At 38.2% G+C, this 19901-nt stretch overlaps 1 protein-coding gene across 1 annotated transcript; it reads left to right on the top strand.

The window, feature by feature from the left end:
* Window positions 1–3049: 3049 nt before the first annotated feature.
* On the top strand, window positions 3050–14368 carry LOC140157408 (BTB/POZ domain-containing protein 17-like). Its single transcript, XM_072180593.1, has 2 exons — window positions 3050–3206; window positions 12017–14368. Exon 2 carries the CDS (start codon window positions 12060–12062, stop codon window positions 12930–12932), a length of 873 nt encoding a protein of 290 aa, XP_072036694.1. The 5' UTR covers window positions 3050–3206; window positions 12017–12059; the 3' UTR covers window positions 12933–14368.
* Window positions 14369–19901: the final 5533 nt, after the last annotated feature.

The following is a 19901-nucleotide window of genomic DNA, read 5'->3' as shown; positions in this document are numbered from 1 at the left end:
CCAACGTGTAATTGAATGGGATTATTTTGAAATTTTAAAACGCTTGAAAATTGAAATATCACAAACAAATAGGCCTATGTTAATAAATAATATAAATACAAGCTAAAACCGTTGGGGTTCGATAATGAACCCCACAAAACTAACCAAGTATAATGGAAAATGCCATACGGCCATGTGATTTCACAAGTTGCCGGCTCTATCATGCCACTCGCCGCCTGGAACTGTATTCATTTTTAAGCAGAATTGAACACTGATGGCGCTTATTCATCTCAATTCTTGTTTGCATCAAGGGGTAGACCATTGTCATACATGTTACGGCATTAAAACATAAGATGAGTAGCAAGGAAATTTTCAAATTACTTTTGATCATGAAATGATAGGAATAACCAGGTGGTGTATGACGTGCAGTCCCTAAATTCAGTAAATTTTCATCGTCAACCGTGTAATTGAATGGGATTATTTTGAAATTTTAAAACGCTTGAAATATCACAAACAAATAGGCCTATGTTGATAAATAATATAAATACAAGCTAAAACCGTTGGGGTTCGATAATGAACCCCACAAAACTAACCAGTATGTGGAAAATGCCATACGGCCGGGCGGTTTCACGAGTTGCCGGCGCGATCATGTCATCCGCCGCCTGGGAATAACTTATATTTTGGGGCTAAATTAAATTAAAAATAAATAGCGCCCTCAGTTTGCACACAAATATACAGCTGCAAAAAGGCAGAAAAGATGAAAAATTTGATAAAGAAAAGAAATTCCAAGTTAAAAATAGGCCCAAAACATGTGTCTATTTAATAGTGTGAAAGCTGTTGGTATTGTGAAGGTCTAGAATTGAAGATTATGTAATTTTTTGTAGAAATATTAATAATTTTTACAATGATCACATCAAACAACCGTGAGGACAAAAATGCATTATTTTGTTCAATTTTTTGAGTAACAAGTGATGTACATTTATTGACCTATTTCATACACAAGAAAAAATCTGTGATTTTTGCTGTTTTTATAACAAAATTGTCACCAAAAATGTGTAAAAATGCAAGCAAATATAAATACATTTATACACAATCAGTGTACGGATATTTTGAAAATGTTTGTTCTGATTGGTTCTATCAAGTGGCAGCAGTACAGGGAAGTGGGGACCCCCCCCCCCCCCCAAAGCCCCAAATCACCAAAATTTCACTTTTTGCAGCAATTTTGTGTAAAATTTGTTGAATTCCCCCCATGCCCCCCGGCCCTACCCCTGAAAAACATTCCTGTTGCCACCACTGTCACAATCTATAGTTTATGAAACTATAAAAGATGTATGCCCACATGCATTTGGGGGTACTAGTTGGGTGAATAACTTGTATGTATAAGTTCAAGAGGTGATGTTATATAAGCTTACATGTAAATAATTATTCTAATAAAATGTATAAATAAATGAAAATTATATTCTTTTCATGTATTTTTGGTGTTACACATATTATGTTGCCTTCAAAATCATATTTTTCCTTGTACTCTCCTTTAATGATATTCTTTTAATTTACAACCGCAAATTATTGTATCCCACTAACACTCAGCTTTTAAGCTAAGTATCCAGGGGCGTAGCCAGCTTCCTTAGTTGGGGGGGCAAAATAAAACTATCAGTGGGAAAGAATTTCCTGGTTGCATTATCATAACCCAGTATTATTGGTGGGATCAGGGCCGGATTTACCATTGGACCAGGGCCCCTAAATTTTGGGTGCTCCCAAAATTGCCCTGTGCATTCCTTTTTAGCCCAAAGGCCAAAATAGACCTTCATTTGGGGCTATATTAGTCTGAATTTTAATATTTTTTCGTGCGCTATGCCCGCAAAAATCCAGGTACTTGAGTATACATGCCTTCCTCCCAGTGAGTTTAGGGCCTCCAGTGGCGTGCCGTGGCCGCCCCTTCCCGGGGCTGAAGAAAATCAATTTTGCCATCCCTTCCTCAACAGCCCGAAAAGGTTGCCCCAATTTTTTTTACGGTCGTTTGAAAAAAAAAAAGAAAAAAAAAAAAGGATTTATAGGTGCAACCGCCCCAAAAGCAACACATTTTGATGTATAAGTACAATTTGTTAACATTTCCGCCTTATTTCTTTACTAATTCTTTTTGCCGCCTCTTTTTGCCGCCTTCTTCTTCCCCGCCGCCGCCTTCGTTTTGGCTGGCGCCCTAAAGCTCCCCAAAATACGCAGCATGGCCTCCACATTTTGGCCTGGCTCAGGGCCCATACATATATCTTTGAGCTTCCAAGAAAGACTTTATTGGGACAATGTGTGTGCGTAGCATGCAATAATTTTGTATTTTGCATAATATTGGAGTTGGACCATGATGGTGAAAAGGGCTCTATTCATGTAGCGTGCACAAATTGTGTATTTCACACCAGTGGTTTTATGCAGGTTTTGCCCCCCCCCTCTTTCAGTTCTTGGTCAGAGGGGCACTTTTCTCGTTCATTTTTTATCAGTGGAGCCCCAGTTCAGGCCTTTAGGTTCAATAGCTATCTCCTCGCAAACCCGTCAGCATTCTCTACAAGATAATAGTTTTATACGTTATCATACACTGAAAATTAAAACGAAGAGAAGGAAACCACTCGCCGTTATTTATTTATTTAGTGTTGTGCGTCCATAAGCTGCGTGATAAATGGGAGACAGGCTCTCTATAGTAACAAACCGCCAAACCTTGCAATGCTGACCTTCGCAATTAAAGGGGCATTTCGTGATCCACAGCCTCATCCCCCACTTTTCTCAAAAAAGTTGAGATTTTTATATCACTGGAAACCTCTGGCTACATAATGTTTATGTACAAAATATTTCTTGCAGATTAATTTGTTTTGCAAAGATATCGTGAAATTTGAATTTCGTTCTGGTGCACCAGAGCGAAATTACAACGCATTGTCTATGGAGCAGTGTAATACACATAATCATGCATAACTCATAAAACATAAAATCGGAATCAACTGAAATTTTGGGAATAGGCTTTTTTGTGGATATGTACTGAAAAATGTCATAAAAAGAGGATGCTAGGATCACGAAATACTCCTTTAATGCAAGGATTTATTAGGATTTAGTGTCATAAATTCCGGGCATAAATGTACTATTAGCTACTATTGATGCAGTTCAAATACTAGCTTTTCTTCTTCCCATGGTTGCCACTCTTTTGATGTCAAATTGTACCGAATGTTTCACTAAAATAATCTCTCAAGGTAAGTGAAATGTCTGATAGTGAAAGTATTTGAGACACGAGTGTCTGCTCAGCATGCTCAAGAGACTCTCAAGAAGTGGCTCTTGTGTCAGTCAGTGCAGAGGTGGTATTGGGGTATTGGAGGCATTTTCTAGAACAGAATAATTGAGTAGGGTATAAAAGTACACTGATCAATATGCCTTTTGTTTGGAGCAAATCGAACATACAGTTTCATAATAGGCCTACATCAGTTTACCTATATTTTCTTTGTAAACATTGTTTTTATCAATCATCAATTATAGTTAATGAGCTAAAAGGACTGCAAAGGCTCATTAAAATGAATGTAATTTGCTAATAATAGGCCTAATTTGCTAAAAATCAATGCATAAATGTTCATGGTACTTTTATTTTGCATACTTTTGCCCTGAAACTTGGTCAAAGTGTTTAAGGGAACTGGAATGAGCGTTTCGACAGCATTTTTTGTGGGTCATGAGAGCACATCAGACCTCTCGAATTGCATTCTGAATACGAAGAATGTCTTTCTGATATCAAATAATTTTCATTTTATGAAATTCATGATATAATACAAATTTTATGACAAATTATTAAAATTTGATATTTTTCACATTTTGAAGATAAACAGTCCTCGAAGTAAATTTTATAAATTTAATGATATAGTCTTAAAGTGTATGTAGCTGGGAGGAAAAGCCGACGATCAATTGAAAATTTTGACCATTCATATTGAAGATATGGATTTTTTTCCCCAAAAGACCAAATTTTTTTTTTTGGTGTTTTGGGAAAAAAATCCATATCTTCAATACGAAAGGTAAAAATTTTCAATTGATCGTCGGCTTTTCATCCCACCTACATACACTTTAGGTAGAAATCATCAGATTTATAAAGTTTACTTCGAGTACTGTTAAATATCAAAAATATCAATTTTTAATGATTTGCCATAAAATGTGTATTACATTTAATTTCAAAAATCAAAATTATTTGATATCAGAAGGCCATTCTTCGTATTCAGAATGCAATCGATATGTCTGATGTGCTCTAATGTCCCACAATAAATACAGTCCAAACGTTCATACCCCTTCCCTTAATATGTTCTATGTTCTAATTTACATAATTAATGAGCTAATTTGCATAAATGCTAATTATGCTCGCTAATGGGCAAATTTGGACTCTTTTGATTTAAAAAAGCCTGTTTTTTTTTCGCTCCCTACTCTCACAAAGTGCCCCGTTTTGGCTTTTGGCGATGGGAGGGGACCACCAGGGTTTGGGTCATTCTTCGGTAAGGTGCCTAATTGCAGTCCCTCCACTTTCAGGAGTCATAACTAAATTACGTAACATGATTTTGAATTTTATTTTTTGCAGTTGTTTAGTATTGATGTTCCTTTTATATCTTAAAACATCAAAATATTAAAAGAAGTTCTTATTTTCGAGAAAATTGCTTATAGGCCTACAGGGTGTCAAAACCCCATGTCCCGATTGGGGTCATCAAAACTTTGGAGCGATTGCCAAATAGGGTGCAACTCAACTCTACTAGTCTTATTACAAGACTGCCCCACCCCAACCCTAAACCCTAACCCTAAACTCCGTAAACGAGGACTGGACTCAAGTCTAGCAAGTTGCACCCTATTCGGTAATCGGATAAATCGTACCAAAACTTTTGATGCTGATATCTTTTAGTGGATAACTTCAGCATCGTAAAAAACACCGGGAATGACAAGTTATTTATTGTATATTGTAGAAAATGTTGTTGTAACACATCTTTCATAGCCAGGAGTAAAAATAATTTCACCCTATATGTCTAATATCCTGTCCCGATGTCTGCGTCATCTACCGTCACGAAAATTTAGAAGCACCTGGAGAAGAAGACTAATTTTATAAGGTGATATATTTGACCCAGAGAGCACTTGTCAATATGCAGTAAATTCATTTAGACATTTTTTCCTCATGTTGGCGCAATAAATTCATCAAAACTATAACCATTTCTTCACTCATACGGGTGGGTACCTTTATTAATCATCATCTCTGAACGCTTCTGATCAGTAGCGTAGGCAGGGGGGGCAGAGTGCCCCCCCTGACAAAAAAATGAAAGAAAAAGTGCCCCTCTGACAAAAAATGAAAAAGAAAATCAGGAGGGCAAAGGAAAAGAAAAAGGGCAAGGAGCCACTTGTCTAGCAAAATTCAGGGCCAAAATAGTGTAAAATACAAAATTTTTCCGCGCTACGCGCGCACGTTGTAACAATAAAGCCCTTCTTAGCCGGATAATGGGCGAAAATAGTGTAAAATACCATTTTTTCACGCTAAGAGCGCACATCATCCCAATAAGGTCCTTTTCGGGAAGCTCGAACACATACAGTCTCTATGTATTGTATGATGCAACTGCAATTTTTTTCGTTTGTGCCCCAAAAATTTTATTTTGCCCCCCCCTGACCAAGAAAGCTGGCTACGCCCCTGCTTCTGATACCTAAAATGTTCGCATTATTTATTTTAATTTTTTCAAAATTACAACAGTTGTACGGTACGTTTATTTCTATTCACCTCCTTTATTGACCATGTGTATGTTATAGTTTTACCACTAGGGTCGTAAGTTTGTTTATTTCGTAATATACCATATCACATCATATCCGTCACAATTTTGTTTTGTGACGGATATGACGTTCGGAGATGATTTTACTATGAGAGAATCATTTCCGTCACGTGACAGATGATACAGCATAATTTCCATTCATGACATGACATCATCTATTCACCTCCTTTATTGACCATGTGTATGTTATAGTTATTATACTTATAGTTATATACCACTATTATATTATAGTTATATACCACTAGGTCGTAAGTTATCACTATTATATTACCACTAGGTCGTAAATTTGTTAATTTCGTAATATACCATCACGTCATATCCGTCACAATTTTGTGACGGATATGACGTTTGGAGGTGATTTTCACTATGAGAGAATCATTTCCGTCACGTGACGGAGATGATACAGCAGAATTTCCATTCCTTGACATCATCTCTGTCACTCTACAGATAATGCCCTGCTTTGACCTTAAAACTGGTCAAATGGAAATGTAATGATATGTTGCATAATCTTGGTTATACTCCCTTCCTCTGTAGGTAAAAAACAAATGTTCAATGTGCGACACATTTTTGGTATCAATCAGTGGCGTAGATTTCTTTTTGACATTGGGGGGATGGGGTTGGAAATATAATGAATGCAGTACTTTTTGGCGACAGAATAAGTTCATGGTGCAAATGCGCGCGAAAAATTTTGCTATTTTGAAGCTAAACTGATGAAATATGGTGCAAACGCGAATAAATGCTCGCGAAGCGCGTGAAAATGTGCACTTTTGGGGCTAAAATGGGCAAATATGAGGTTAATTTGATCAGAAACCCATATTCAGGCGTCAACATTGGGGGGGGGGGGATGATTGTATAATGGAGCATCCCCCTGGTAAAATATTGGGGGATAAATCCTGATACTCCCCCCCCCCCATCCCCCCGGGATCTACGCCTATGGTATCAATTGAACTTCGTTGCAATTGTGACGGAGATGACGACGATGACGGAGATGACATTAGCTACAGAAAAAGCCAAAAAAATACATCAAGCTGCTAATAAAGATTGAGCCAAACACTTTTTTACTACACTGGAGACATATCTAGCTCTTTCTTAATCTGTAAAAAAATTAACAGAAACCTTTAATATGCACCTTACCGAAGAATGACCCGTTTACTTTAATGCACAAAACGCGCATATTTACGCGTTCACACACTTTGCAAATCCTGGAGTTCAAAGTCCAACAAAATCTTGAAAACTTACACGTTCAAATATTACAAGATTTGAAATTTGAATATATAGAAACACCCAATATGGTTAAAAAACGGTTTAAAAAAAAAAAACAAATACCCCTTGGGCAATGTTTTGGACCCTTCAGAGTAAAAATTCACAATTGAAAGGGTCCAACAAATTTGAACATACCCCTTCAGCAAAATGCTTAAAGAAAACGCTGGGGACCACCCCCACCATTTTTATAGTGCCTATTCAGTAAGGGTGCCCAGAAATTGAGACACCGGGGGCTGGTCTATGAAAAGAATTGATAAAGAAGAACCTCGGCAGGGGGGTGTCTGAGTGGGATGTGCCCTGCACACCATGAATTGTGTTTTTGACAAAAACGGTATATTGATCTTTGTTCAGATTTGCTAGTACTAGTGGGAGTCAGGGGGGTTCATGTGTGACTGACTGCCAGTCACTGCCTGCCTGATGAGAAGGACTTTTCCCGGTGGGAATTAGCATGATCACACCAGCAAAAAGCAGTGTTCTTAGTCGGTTAATTAACCTCAATCTTACCGGTTAATTAACCGCATCTTATTTAACCGGTGGTAAAATAGGTTACGGTAATTATGAATTTTGAATAATTCTGATACTTTTTTTAAGTTTTAACATTTAATATCACTTCATTGTTCACTGGAAATATTAAAAGTATTCTTCTTCTTATTCTCTAGTCCTAGAGTGTCATGCACCACATCATAGACCATGCAGACTATATCATGGTCTATGAGGCATGAGCACATGTACAAATCCGTGGGGGTGGTTCTTTGACAAATTTGGTACGGGGAAATCGAGGATGTGCCATGCAGACTTTTGGATGCTGACTTTCTCTATAACTACTCTTTGCTGTTATCAGTGTACCAATATTTCACAAAAAGCACCCAAATTTGCTCTAATTGGGCGCTTTTAGGGGCATTGGTCTCCACTGAAAACCCACCCATAGATAAGCATAGGGAAAATGCAATTTTTGAGAGCAAAATATGTGCACAAGTTTCCGAAAATGCGTAATTTGCACTTTTTTCTCCATTAGGTCAATAGATAACGCAATTCAATGTTATAGCAAGGCGAATGTGGTAAATCTGTTGAAAACTACCTATCCAAGCACATTTTTTGACCAAGTTTATATGAAAATAATTTTCAAATTTTCAAATTTAAAATGGAATGTTTTAAAGCTTAAGGTGGACTAGCACACTTCATCTGCTCATGTTAAATACTTACAAGCCGACGACGGATGTCGGCTTGTTCTGTCTCTTCTCAATTCTTCTTTCTTCTTTCTTACAAGCCGACGTCAAACGTCGGCTTGTGCTGTCTCTTCTCAATTCTTACAAGCCGACGACGGATGTCGGCTTGTTCTGTCTCTTCTCAATTCTTCTTCTTCTTCTGGCAACCTCGTGACATTTTGCGTGAATTGCCACGTTTCGCCCTAGCTCTCTTATGCTTCGACAGATTTCAACCATACTTGAGCCAAATGACCACTGGACTAGGCCAAACCTTCCATTTGACTTTGACCTTGCTGTGACCTTTGACCTAGCTATAATGGTCAAAAGTGTGATTTCACAAAAATGCTACTCCTTCCACAAATTTCATGCAATGATCATGTGACTCATGCATATGAATCAACATGTGGCAGTGCTTAAAACTTCCTAAAAAGAATTGAGGTCAAAGGTCATTAAGGGGTCATTTCCGGTCTGAAAGCTAAAAATATTCAAAAAATCACTGTCTTTACAAAATATATAGCAGAGAGTCGCCATTAGCACACATGCATTGCTACTAGCCAGGGTCTTTAGGATGCCTACAGGTTTGGGGTCAAAGGTCATTAAGGGGTTACTTCCGGTCAAAAACCAAAAATGTTCAAAAAATTTTATCTCAAAATGTAAACAGACCAGAATAATATAACCAACATACATGAATTAGTGTTCCCTGATGTATGCATGGTATTTTTATTTTGGGGGTCAAAGGTCATTAAGGGGTCACTTCCTGTTTTTAGCTGAATAACTTCAAGAATTTTTATCTCAAGAACTGAACATGTTAGAATTTTTTAATTAAAATTGGAACAATGCATTTTGTCGGTGTACATAAGGTTTTTTTTACATTGAGGTCAAAGGTCATTAAAGGGGTCAAAAGGTCAATCAAAAATTTTCAAAAATCAAAATCCATGTATAAGTTCCGATTAAGCTGAAATTCACCAGGAATATTTCTTATGACATCCTAAGCACAGTGCAAGAGCAGTTGACCCCATCCGTAACCCAGGGGTCAAGTTATAGGGGTCAAATTGCGGCTTGTATTCAGCGTCTGTTGATTACAAGCCGACGACGAATGTCGGCTTGTTCTGTCTCTTCTCAATTCTTTCTTCTTCTTTCTTCTTTCTTCTTACAAGCCGACGACGGATGTCGGCTTGTTCTGTCTCTTCTCAATTCTTCTTCTTCTTCTGGCAACTCGTGACATTTTGCGTGACTTGCCACGTTTCGCCCTAGCTCTCTTATGCTTCGACAGATTTCAACCATAGTTGAGCCAAATGACCACTGGACTAGGCCAAACCTTCCATTTGACTTTGACCTTGCTGTGACCTTTGACCTAGCTATAATGGTCAAAAGTGTGATTTCACAAAAATGCTACTCCTTCCACAAATTTCATGCAATGATCATGTGACTCATGCATATGAATCAACATGTGGCAGTGCTTAAAACTTCCTAAAAAGAATTGAGGTCAAAGGTCATTAAGGGGGTCATTTCCGGTCTGAAAGCTAAAAATATTCAAAAAATCACTGTCTTTACAAAATATATAGCAGAGAGTCGCCATTAGCACACATGCATTGCTACTAGCCAGGGTCTTTAGGATGCCTACAGGTTTGGGGTCAAAGGTCATTAAGGGGTTACTTCCGGTCAAAAACCAAAAATGAAAAAAAAAATTTTATCTCAAAATGTAAACAGACCAGAATAATATAACCAACATACATGAATTAGTGTTCCCTGATGTATGCATGGTATTTTTATTTTGGGGTCAAAGGTCATTAAGGGTCACTTCCTGTTTTTAGCTGAATAACTTCAAGAATTTTTATCTCAAGAACTGAACATGTTAGAATTTTTTAATTAAAATTGGAACAATGCATTTTGTCGGTGTACATAAGGTTTTTTTACATTGAGGTCAAAGGTCATTAAAGGGGTCAAAGGTCAATCAAAAATTTTCAAAAATCAAAATCCATGTATAAGTTCGATTAAGCTGAAATTCACCAGGAATATTTCTTATGACATCCTAAGCACAGTGCAAGAGCAGTTGACCCCATCCGTAACCCAGGGGTCAAGTTATAGGGGTCAAATTGCGGCTTGTATTCAGCGTCTGTTGACTCTAGTTGCACAATGTTTTTCAGTAAAATGATGGCATATTGAATAGCTTGGATTTATATATTTTTCAACCATAATTAACCAATCTTACCGATTAACCGGTTCAAAATTTTATTAATAAACGATGAAGATTTAAAAGAGCACTTGTCAGTGGCGGCACCATGGGGGGAAAATGTTCCCCCAGACAGAAATCTGCTCTAAAATTACGAAAATTTCCACTTTTTGCAGTAATTTTGCGCAAAAATTGTTGATTTTGCCCCCTCTCTGAAATTCACTCTGCCCCCGAAAAATTCCGGGAGCTGCATGCCACTGGCACTTGTTACTAACATCTAGACTGCCACACCCTGTCCACCACCGGACAGTTTTGAGTATTCGCTGTAGAAATGATGATATAACAGGATTAACTACCATAGCAATATATTCAAACAGATTTTGAATATATCGCATTCACACTGTACCACTGCATTGAACCATTGATGTCAAAGAACAGGGATAAAGACCTGGATCGTAATTCTATAGAATATAGCATGCATATTATGCTGATCACTCACACCTGTAAGATTAGCATCTTTGAAAAGAGCGGTATTGTATTCAATCTTTGATTGCAAACATACACAGGTGATGAGTGCAACCTGCTTGTAGTGCAGGGCGATATAATCATTCAAAAATTGTTTGAACCAGTATGGCGTAGCTGGGATTTTTGCCACTGGAGGGGGCCCAAATTCACCACTTCTTGGTCCTCCAAAACATTGAACTTGTCATGTTTTAATATGGAAATAAGTAAACAATGACCACTGATGTGAATAATTATATTTTTTTACTGATTATCACATGTTTTTACCTCAAAATTCACGAAACAAGAGACTAATCCAATGATAAAAACATTTCCTTCCATAGACACTGAATACAAGGCAATAGGATTTTGCTGCAACTTTTGAATCTTGGGTTTCTTTCATTTAGATGTACATGTACACTTTGATATTGGGACCATTTGCAATAAATGAGGTGTCATAATCAGGGGCGATGCTAGAGGAGGTGGTATGGGGGGTGTGACACCCCAATACACAATTTTGCCGGCAAAAATTGACTGTTGTCGTCAAAACCAGTCAAAGATTTGTGATTATCGGCAAATTGCAAGAGTCATTGAGCGCTGTCCTGGCTAAAAAAAATTGGGTCTACAATTCACAAAATATTTCTGTCGGCAAAACATGCTGTACACCCCCTGAATCATATTGGTCTAGCGATGCCCCTGGTCATAATGCGCAGAAATAAATTCTGCTTTGAATGCATATTCCACATTTGGCATATGATTAACCGTTTTGGAATAATGGACATTAATTAAGGGGGGGGGTAATATGTTTTTGGTAGATGCTTATATGTAAATGAAAGGAGTATAATCATCATTCATATATATTTGACCATTTTTGTCTGAGAACCACCAAAATTTAGGGGTCAAATGTCAAATTTCAATATTGGTCCAATCAAGCTCATATTGAACAGGCAAATCACCATGGGTTGCTGCAGGTTCATTTACTTCAAAAGTATTCGCGCTGAAATTAGGCGGTTTGCGAAAGCAAGCGAGACTCGTGGTTCGAGAACCGCCTTTGTATTTCTTAAATTTGATTTTATGAATTTCTTTTCCAGGTAACTTTCAATACTGGGGTATTAATTTCAATCTGGTATCAAGATGGCACGGAAAGCATCAGGACAGGAGTTCATTGAGCATAAGACCAACATTGTTTCCAACATTGGTGAGCATTTTAACAATGCAGACATCAGTGATGTGACTTTGAAAATAGGAGAACAGGTATTTCCTGCGCACAGGTTTGTCCTAGCAACACAGAGCAAAGTTTTCTTTACAATGCTTATGGGGGAAAACTGGAAAGAATCTGAAGAAAAGAAGATCACACTTCAAGAATCACCAGAAGGAGAGGCAGCTTTCTCTGATTTCCTGAAGTTTTTGTACACAGGAACACTAACACTGACTATTGATAATGTGTGTGGTATTCACACATTGGCAGACAAGTATGATATACCAGCTTTGAAGGATGACTGTGTGGGTTTTATAAAAGATGTCCTCACAGGTATCCATGGCGATACTTTGAAAGCTGTATTTCAATGGCTTCAATATGTCGAAAGCTTCCTTCCTGATTTGCTTCCATTATGCTACAGTGCAATCAGGACCAACTTTGCAGGAATTGTGTATACTGTGGAGTATTCAAATATGTTTCAAAAGTTGGCTCATAATCAGGTCAGAAATATTCTTTCTGTTCCTGAAGTTCAGGAGGAACTTGTGTTGATTAATGAGATCGGTTTGACAAACTTGTTATGGGATATTGATGCTGAGGATTTGAGGAACAGGATGCTGCCATTTGTTAGACTTTATAACATAGACGTTGATCATCTGCAGTCGTACAAAACAAAACATACAGAAATCTCGGAGAAATATTACAGTGAGGCCTATCAGATTCATGCTGAAAGGAGTAACATTGCCAGTAAGGCATGCAAGAGGCGAAGATTATCACAATTAAGGTTTTGTAGCAGTAGCATGTGCATGTGATATGAGCAGCTCCCAGGTATGCCCTCGTATGAATCCACGATTTTATTTGTATCCACCCTTTGGGGTGTACACACGATACCGGAATACCACGTCTTATGTTATAGAAGTGGAACCATATGGATCTGACTGACTTAGGAGGTTTTTCACAGAAGCTGCTATACCCTGGTGATAAAAATGATGACAAAGTATGGACTGTTAACATGCATAGATACTACACAAGAGAACCAATATGTGAAAAATACATTGTTTCGCCAGCTGCAAGTCACATCGGGAGGAAGTTCACCATTGCCATCGCTTGCGTCAAATCCCAAGGTCAAACGATGCAGAAATTTGAGTATTCGGTCAAGCACACAGGAGTAGTGACCAGTACAGGGGAGGTGATCAATGCAGCCACGGTCATTTCCCCACGACGTTTGACAGCAAGCTGGCAGATGAGTGATGATCACATTGTTGGAGTCTCAATAATACTTCACAAATAATAAGGGGCTTTGCAATATGTACTCCCTGGGGTGGTGAATTCTTAAAATGGTCTGCCAAATATTGCTTGCCACCCCCCTCTTTGGCAACACTGAAAAATCTTTGCCCACCCCTCTCAATATGCCAACAAACCTTTGCCTAACTTTTGATGTACCAAAATATCTTTGCCCCTCCTCCTTTACACATATATGTTTTAACACATTCTTAATGTTTTCCTACTTTTCCTACACCTTTTAGGGCGTAATATAGAACGGTGCCCAAAACAAATGCCAAAAATTACTTGCCCCCACCCTTCGACCTGCTAAAAATTGCTTGTCCCTCCCACTTTTGACTGCCAAAAAATACTTTCCCGCTCCTGCCCTATAATTCACCACCTTAGGGGTACATATAATTATTGCACCACCCCTAATACAGTGGGTATGTGTCTATGTGAAGAGCCTGTGTGAAGTGAAACTGAAACCTCAGACAATATCATAAAACACTGAACTGTTCCATATAGTATTTTACCTCTACTTTACAGAATGACAATTAAACAAAGACAATGTGATGAAACGACCATGTTCCTGTCCCCCAGGTGAATGACAACCGTATTCGCCGTAGAAGTGACGATGTAACAGAATTAACTACCATAGCAATTTTTTAATATATCACCCTGCACTACAAGCCGGTTCCACTCATCACCTGTGTACGTCTGCCATTTCCTGCAAAATATACATTACTGCTCCTTTCAAAGATACTTATCTTACAGGTGCAAGTGATCAACATGATATGGCTCAATGCTAGTGCAGTGCGATATATTCAAAACTTGTTTTAACCTATGGCTAATGCTATGGTAGTTAATCCTGTTACATCATCACTTCTATGGCGGATAGGAGCTGGTAGAGAGTTATTATGATGTTGTTTGAGACAAATAAGCATGATCTGTCCAATTTAATATATAGCCTAATCATGTAGTGCCAGGCCCAGGTTTTTTACGTTTTTTGGACAAAAAAGGTCCAAATTTTGTGAAAGAAGTCCAATTTTCACAAAATTGCCCCCCCCCCCTGGAAAAAGTCCACTTTCAAAATCAGCACCCCCCCCAAAGGAAATCCTGCGTACGGGCCTGTGTAGTATGTTAGCAAAACTATTGATTTTGCTTTCTGTTTCTTGTTATAGACCACTTGACATGTAACATCATTGCCCGGCAGTATTCGCACGAATTATTTCAATTTCTATTGTTCTTTGCCCTGCAGTGTGCATACGCATCGTAGTATGCTCAGGGCACATGCATTTTAAATCGCCCACCACATTTCATATACATTGTAGTACAAGAAAGCCATGTTTGAGCATATGAATAGAGGAGTCCCTTGCTTTGTTGATAAACAATGATGTCAAGTGGTCTATAGCATGCAGGATTCACAGCCATTCATGTAGGGAAATGGTTACACACTACACAGGGACCGTATTCATTCCATTAACCGCTCTTGCCCCTAAAAGCACCCACCCAGTGACTTTCCAACAAGCAAAATGTGATATTAGTACTACACCCCTGTGGTAAATTTGTGACTACTTTTGCATTTTTCTCAAAAAATAATAACACACTGGTAACAAAAGTTATGTGTATTATTGGGGCAAGGAATACAATTACTACACTGAAATTTCAGTGACTCAAGACAAGCGGTTCAGTATATATGATAGGAAATGAGGTACGTCCTAGCTGTACCTTATTTCTTATCATAAATAACGAACCGCTTGTCTTGGGTCACTGAAATTACAGTATAGTAACTGGATTCTTTGCCCCTTTAATATGTATAACTTTTGTTACCACTGTGTTATTAGTTTTTGAGAAAAATGCAAAAATAGACACAAATTTATCGAGGGGTGTAGTACCCCCTTAACTACCCATGTAAATCTGGTTCATGGGCTAAAACATATGGCACACTAATGATGATGGCTGACTATTTTGGGCCATTTTTTACATATAAAATTTTGTAAACAATGTGAAAAAATAAGTGCTCACCCAAAATGACTTGTTAAACGCTCCGGGCTGTTGATGGAATGGAATGAATACGTAGTATGGAATAGTTTTACTGATAAGTAACTGAGCTTCTTACAATTGAATACATAAGTGGAAGACTGGAAGAAGAACCCAACTCCGCCATTTTAGTTGGGGTTGGGCCCAGCATTTTATTGCTAGCAGACAGTTCTTTCTTTTGTTTGAAAAAAGGGCTCAAATCCACTCTCGAAATAGTCTTCCAAGTACACTTAATCATGGTCTCCATGTAAGAAAGCCCAACTCCATGGAGTTGGGACTTTCTTCCACAAATATTGGGTATATTATGGAAGCAAGGCCCAACTCGGCTCATGTTAGAACCTGTACTGTTGCCATGGAAACATTATATGTACATTGTATGTATTTAATAATGTTTGTTCATCTGTGAATTTTGTTAATTTTGAACAATTCCAACTAAAAACGAAGGTGATTCACTCACGTTTTAGTGATGTTTCACCACTACACTAGTGGCTTCTTCAGACAAAATTCACAGTTGAAATCAACAATGAACTTGTTCGAAGAAAAAAAAGAAACGTTTGTTCATGTTTTAAAGGTCCCAACATTCTGGCTCTAAAGCTTTACCAAGTTTGTTTTTTCTTAATATCTCAAAAACAGTTTTGATGGAGTTTGCCCGGAAGAAGGGCCAGCCGTTCTTCCTCTTAGGTGTTCAATTGTATGTGCAATGTATTGTATCTGTATTAATAAGTTTGGGATAGCTATGTTCTGGCAGAAAAATCAGAACAAGTTTTATGCACAAGTTTATTCATCAAGACTTTGGGATGACGACTTTTTGCTGTTTTTGCAACCAATCAGACTATGCCACAAATTAATATGATCAGAGTTTTTTATGTGTAAATGTAAATAGCCAGTATGCACAATGGCAAGTGGACTACAGAGAAGTCTACCCATCAGTATACCAATTTTGCACAAAAAGTACGGGCACCTTTGCCCAAATGCACCCACATGGGGTACAGTGCTCTTCAAAAAGTCGCCCATCGATATACTTGACTTGATATACCAAAATTGCTGAAAAAGTCCCCTAAAACATGTAAAACATTGGTAATATAGTTATTTTTTCTCAATTGAAACTAAATTGCAACATAATTTTTAAGCATTTCTATGAGGTCCCCAGAACACCAAACTAGATTTGATCAACTTTGAAATTTGAACCCTGCATAAAGTTAGTTTTATACAAATCAAAGCCTTTTCTCTACAGGGATTTTTTAGAACTTTTAATATATGGTGTCCTGCATGGGGACCCTGTGGCGTACAGTGGCGGCACCAGGATTTTTTGGGGGTGGGGAGGGCATGGGGAAAAGTAAATTTCAGGGGGGGGGCAAAATCAACAAAAAAATTGCCGCAAAAAGTGGAAATTTACGTAATTTTGGGGGTTTGGGCTCAAAAGTCGGGGCCAAGAAAAATATTGGGGGAGGAATGCCCCTTGACCGTAGCGCCACCACTGGTGGCATAACTAGACGTTCTTAATCCAGGGAGCAGCCACTATGGGCAAATCTTCCAGGTGTGGATCTCAAATTTGGTTTGGGTAGGGATGTATGATGGGATTTTGAAACCATACCCCAAACATACATGAGAAACCACACTTACTTTCTATTAGAACTTTTAGTGTAATGGTGTCCTGCATGGGGACCTTGTGGGGTAACTAGACACACCAATCCAGGGGGCAGCCACTATGGGCAAATCTGCCAGGGGTCTCAAATTTGGTTTGGGTCAGTGGTGTAACTAGGGTTGGTAGCGCCCGGAGCAAGAAACATAATTGGCGCCCCTATCCCCACCCCCACCACTTGGTGGCCTAGCTTGGGGTTGTGGTGCCCAGGGCTTAGGATACATAATGGTGCCCCCTCCCCAATTCTTGAAATAATTTGGACAAATAAGGCCTGCCACTATTTAATTTTGGTTACTAGAAGTTGAATATCGGTCATAAAATGTTCTTTCAATTGATTTTGTGCTGAAATGCTGGGAGGGGCGCAGAATCGATGCTGAATTGGTCAATTTGGCGCACCCCTAAGGGTGGGGGCCCGGGGCACGTTGCCGCCGCCCCTCTAGTTACGCCACTGGTTTGGGTAGGGATGTATGATAGGATTTTGAAACCATACCCCAAACATACATGAGAAACCACACTTACTTCCTATAAAACCGAGACTAGGGTATACTAGACTCCCGGACTAGACTCAGCTATAAAGGGCGTTGGCTCTCAAAAAATTGTGCTTTGTTATGTAAATCAGACAGTTTCACTTCACACTCCGTAGCTTTTACACAGGATTTTGGAGCTTGATCTTTTGTTATTCTAAAAACTTTCCTTTGTTTTTGGGAAATCCATGGAACGTGCCAAGCTCATACAATAAAAATGCACAAGCCTGGATAGCTAGTGTAGGCTAATAAGATGCACGCATGCTGGCCAAGATAAACAAAGCAAGAAATGGAAGAATATAGCAAGGAAAAGGAGAGTAGGCCATTCCCAAACACAAATGTACAATTTTACTCTTAGCCCTTACTTTGTGAGAAAGGAAATTGGAATTCCAATCTCAAGCCCCGATGCAAAGGCTTATTTTATGTAATAAAGGTCGTTCCTACACAGGTGAATGAACATGAAAAGATTGTCGCATAAGTATTATCATAGTGACTAAATATCACCTTAGTGTACTCAGGGAATGTAATAACTACATTTGACGAAAAAGACATCAACAAAGACAACAAATTACTAATTTTTGAATTTTCATATAAATTATATTCTGTATATACATGTACATGTATGTAGTTCCTAAAAGCATACTTGTAAATGATACATACGATTTTTGTAAGGTTTTAAGTATACAAGGCTTTAGAATAATCATCAATTTCACAAATCCAGGATTTATCAAAGGGCATCTTCAAGGTATTTGAGAAACCTTAACCTGTCATTCCACATATTGGGGGGGGGGGCATTATGTAATCATATCAAAATATGACAAAAATGGTACTATTTTGGGGCATGATCTGACTTTTGCTCTGGCTATTTCACTCTCTTCCTTGAAATGTATTTCATGTCACTGATATCAGATGCAAAAACAATATGCAAATTAAACCTTTACTAAAAAACAAAACAGTACTGCATCAGTTTGTCTTATTTATATCAAGGCTAGATGCATGAAGACTAATAAAGTCCATCCATATTTATCGTTACAACTTTCCTGAGTGTGCAAATGACTTGAAATTAGACCATTGTCCAAATGTTGAAATAGTTGGACATCTAGGTTATGTATAAAGGGCAGGTGAAATGGTTAATAAAGCACAGATATTGGAACTGTGGTTAAAGCAATCGTACATCTTGGCCCATGCGGGAGTACACACATATACATTTCAGGGGTGTCTATTCTTCCAGAAAATCTAAATTATTCCTCACCCTACCGCGGTGTGTCACATCCTTCCCCAGATTCTTCTTCCCCATTTTTAATATGCTGGTTGCTATCTACATATGTACTTTTCCTCATTGTTACCTCCCATAGGCAGTGTTCTAAAACGGTAAGGAAAATAAACCCCTGGTATTTTACAGGGTAATTTTCAGTAAAATACTGTAATTTACCATAAAATTTGGTAAAATAAAAGACATCAAAGGAAAAGATATTTTTGAGTACAAGTCATAGTTACAGAAGTGCAAGGTTTCTTTCAGAAAATTCTGTTTTACTTGGAATGCATATTAATTTATTATACTAAAATAAGATTGATCGCTACTAGTCAAAAACACTACGCATGGTTACAAAATTAAAAGGGTTCCTTCAGACAATGCTGTTTTACTTGGAATACATATTATATTAAATGAGATTTATTGCTACTAGTATTCGAAGAAACTTATAATTTTTCACAAGGTCATATCTTAAAATCCTGTCCATCAAAATTAACTAAAATTACACACAGGATTGTCTCAATACTCTAATCTAAACACATGTCAGTAACCAATCAGTTGGTCAAATGACACAACTGCAAAATGCACTGATATGGAACAACTTCCTGGACCACATTCACAGCCCTATTGGCACCCAGCAAAAGAAATCTGTGAGAATGCCTCCAGAATGGCATCTTGAATCACAGGTCACAGCCAACAATTTTAACAACATTAAGTTAAAAACATTAAACAAACTTACCAGGATCATCATGTCACATGTCCAAACAAATAATGAAGTCCTTTAGTAACGGGAAGTATGGGGCAATCTTCCCCAGGATATCATCAAGAACTTGGTTGGAAGCATGAGAAGCAGGTGCACAGCATGTGTGCAAGCGCACAGTGGACATACCCATTACTAAAGGACTTCAATATTTGTTTAGACATGTGACATGATGATCCTGGTAAGTTTGTGATCTGTTTGTATCTGTTGGTAAGTTTGTGACCTGTGATTCAAGATGCTGTTCTCACAGATGTCGTTTGCTGGGTGCCAATAGGGCTGTGAATGTGGTCCAGGAAGCTG

This window comes from Amphiura filiformis, chromosome 7 (genome assembly GCF_039555335.1).
Source record: "Amphiura filiformis chromosome 7, Afil_fr2py, whole genome shotgun sequence".
NCBI classification, from domain to species: domain Eukaryota; kingdom Metazoa; phylum Echinodermata; class Ophiuroidea; order Amphilepidida; family Amphiuridae; genus Amphiura; species Amphiura filiformis.
This window is presented reverse-complemented; position numbering and strand designations above follow the sequence as displayed.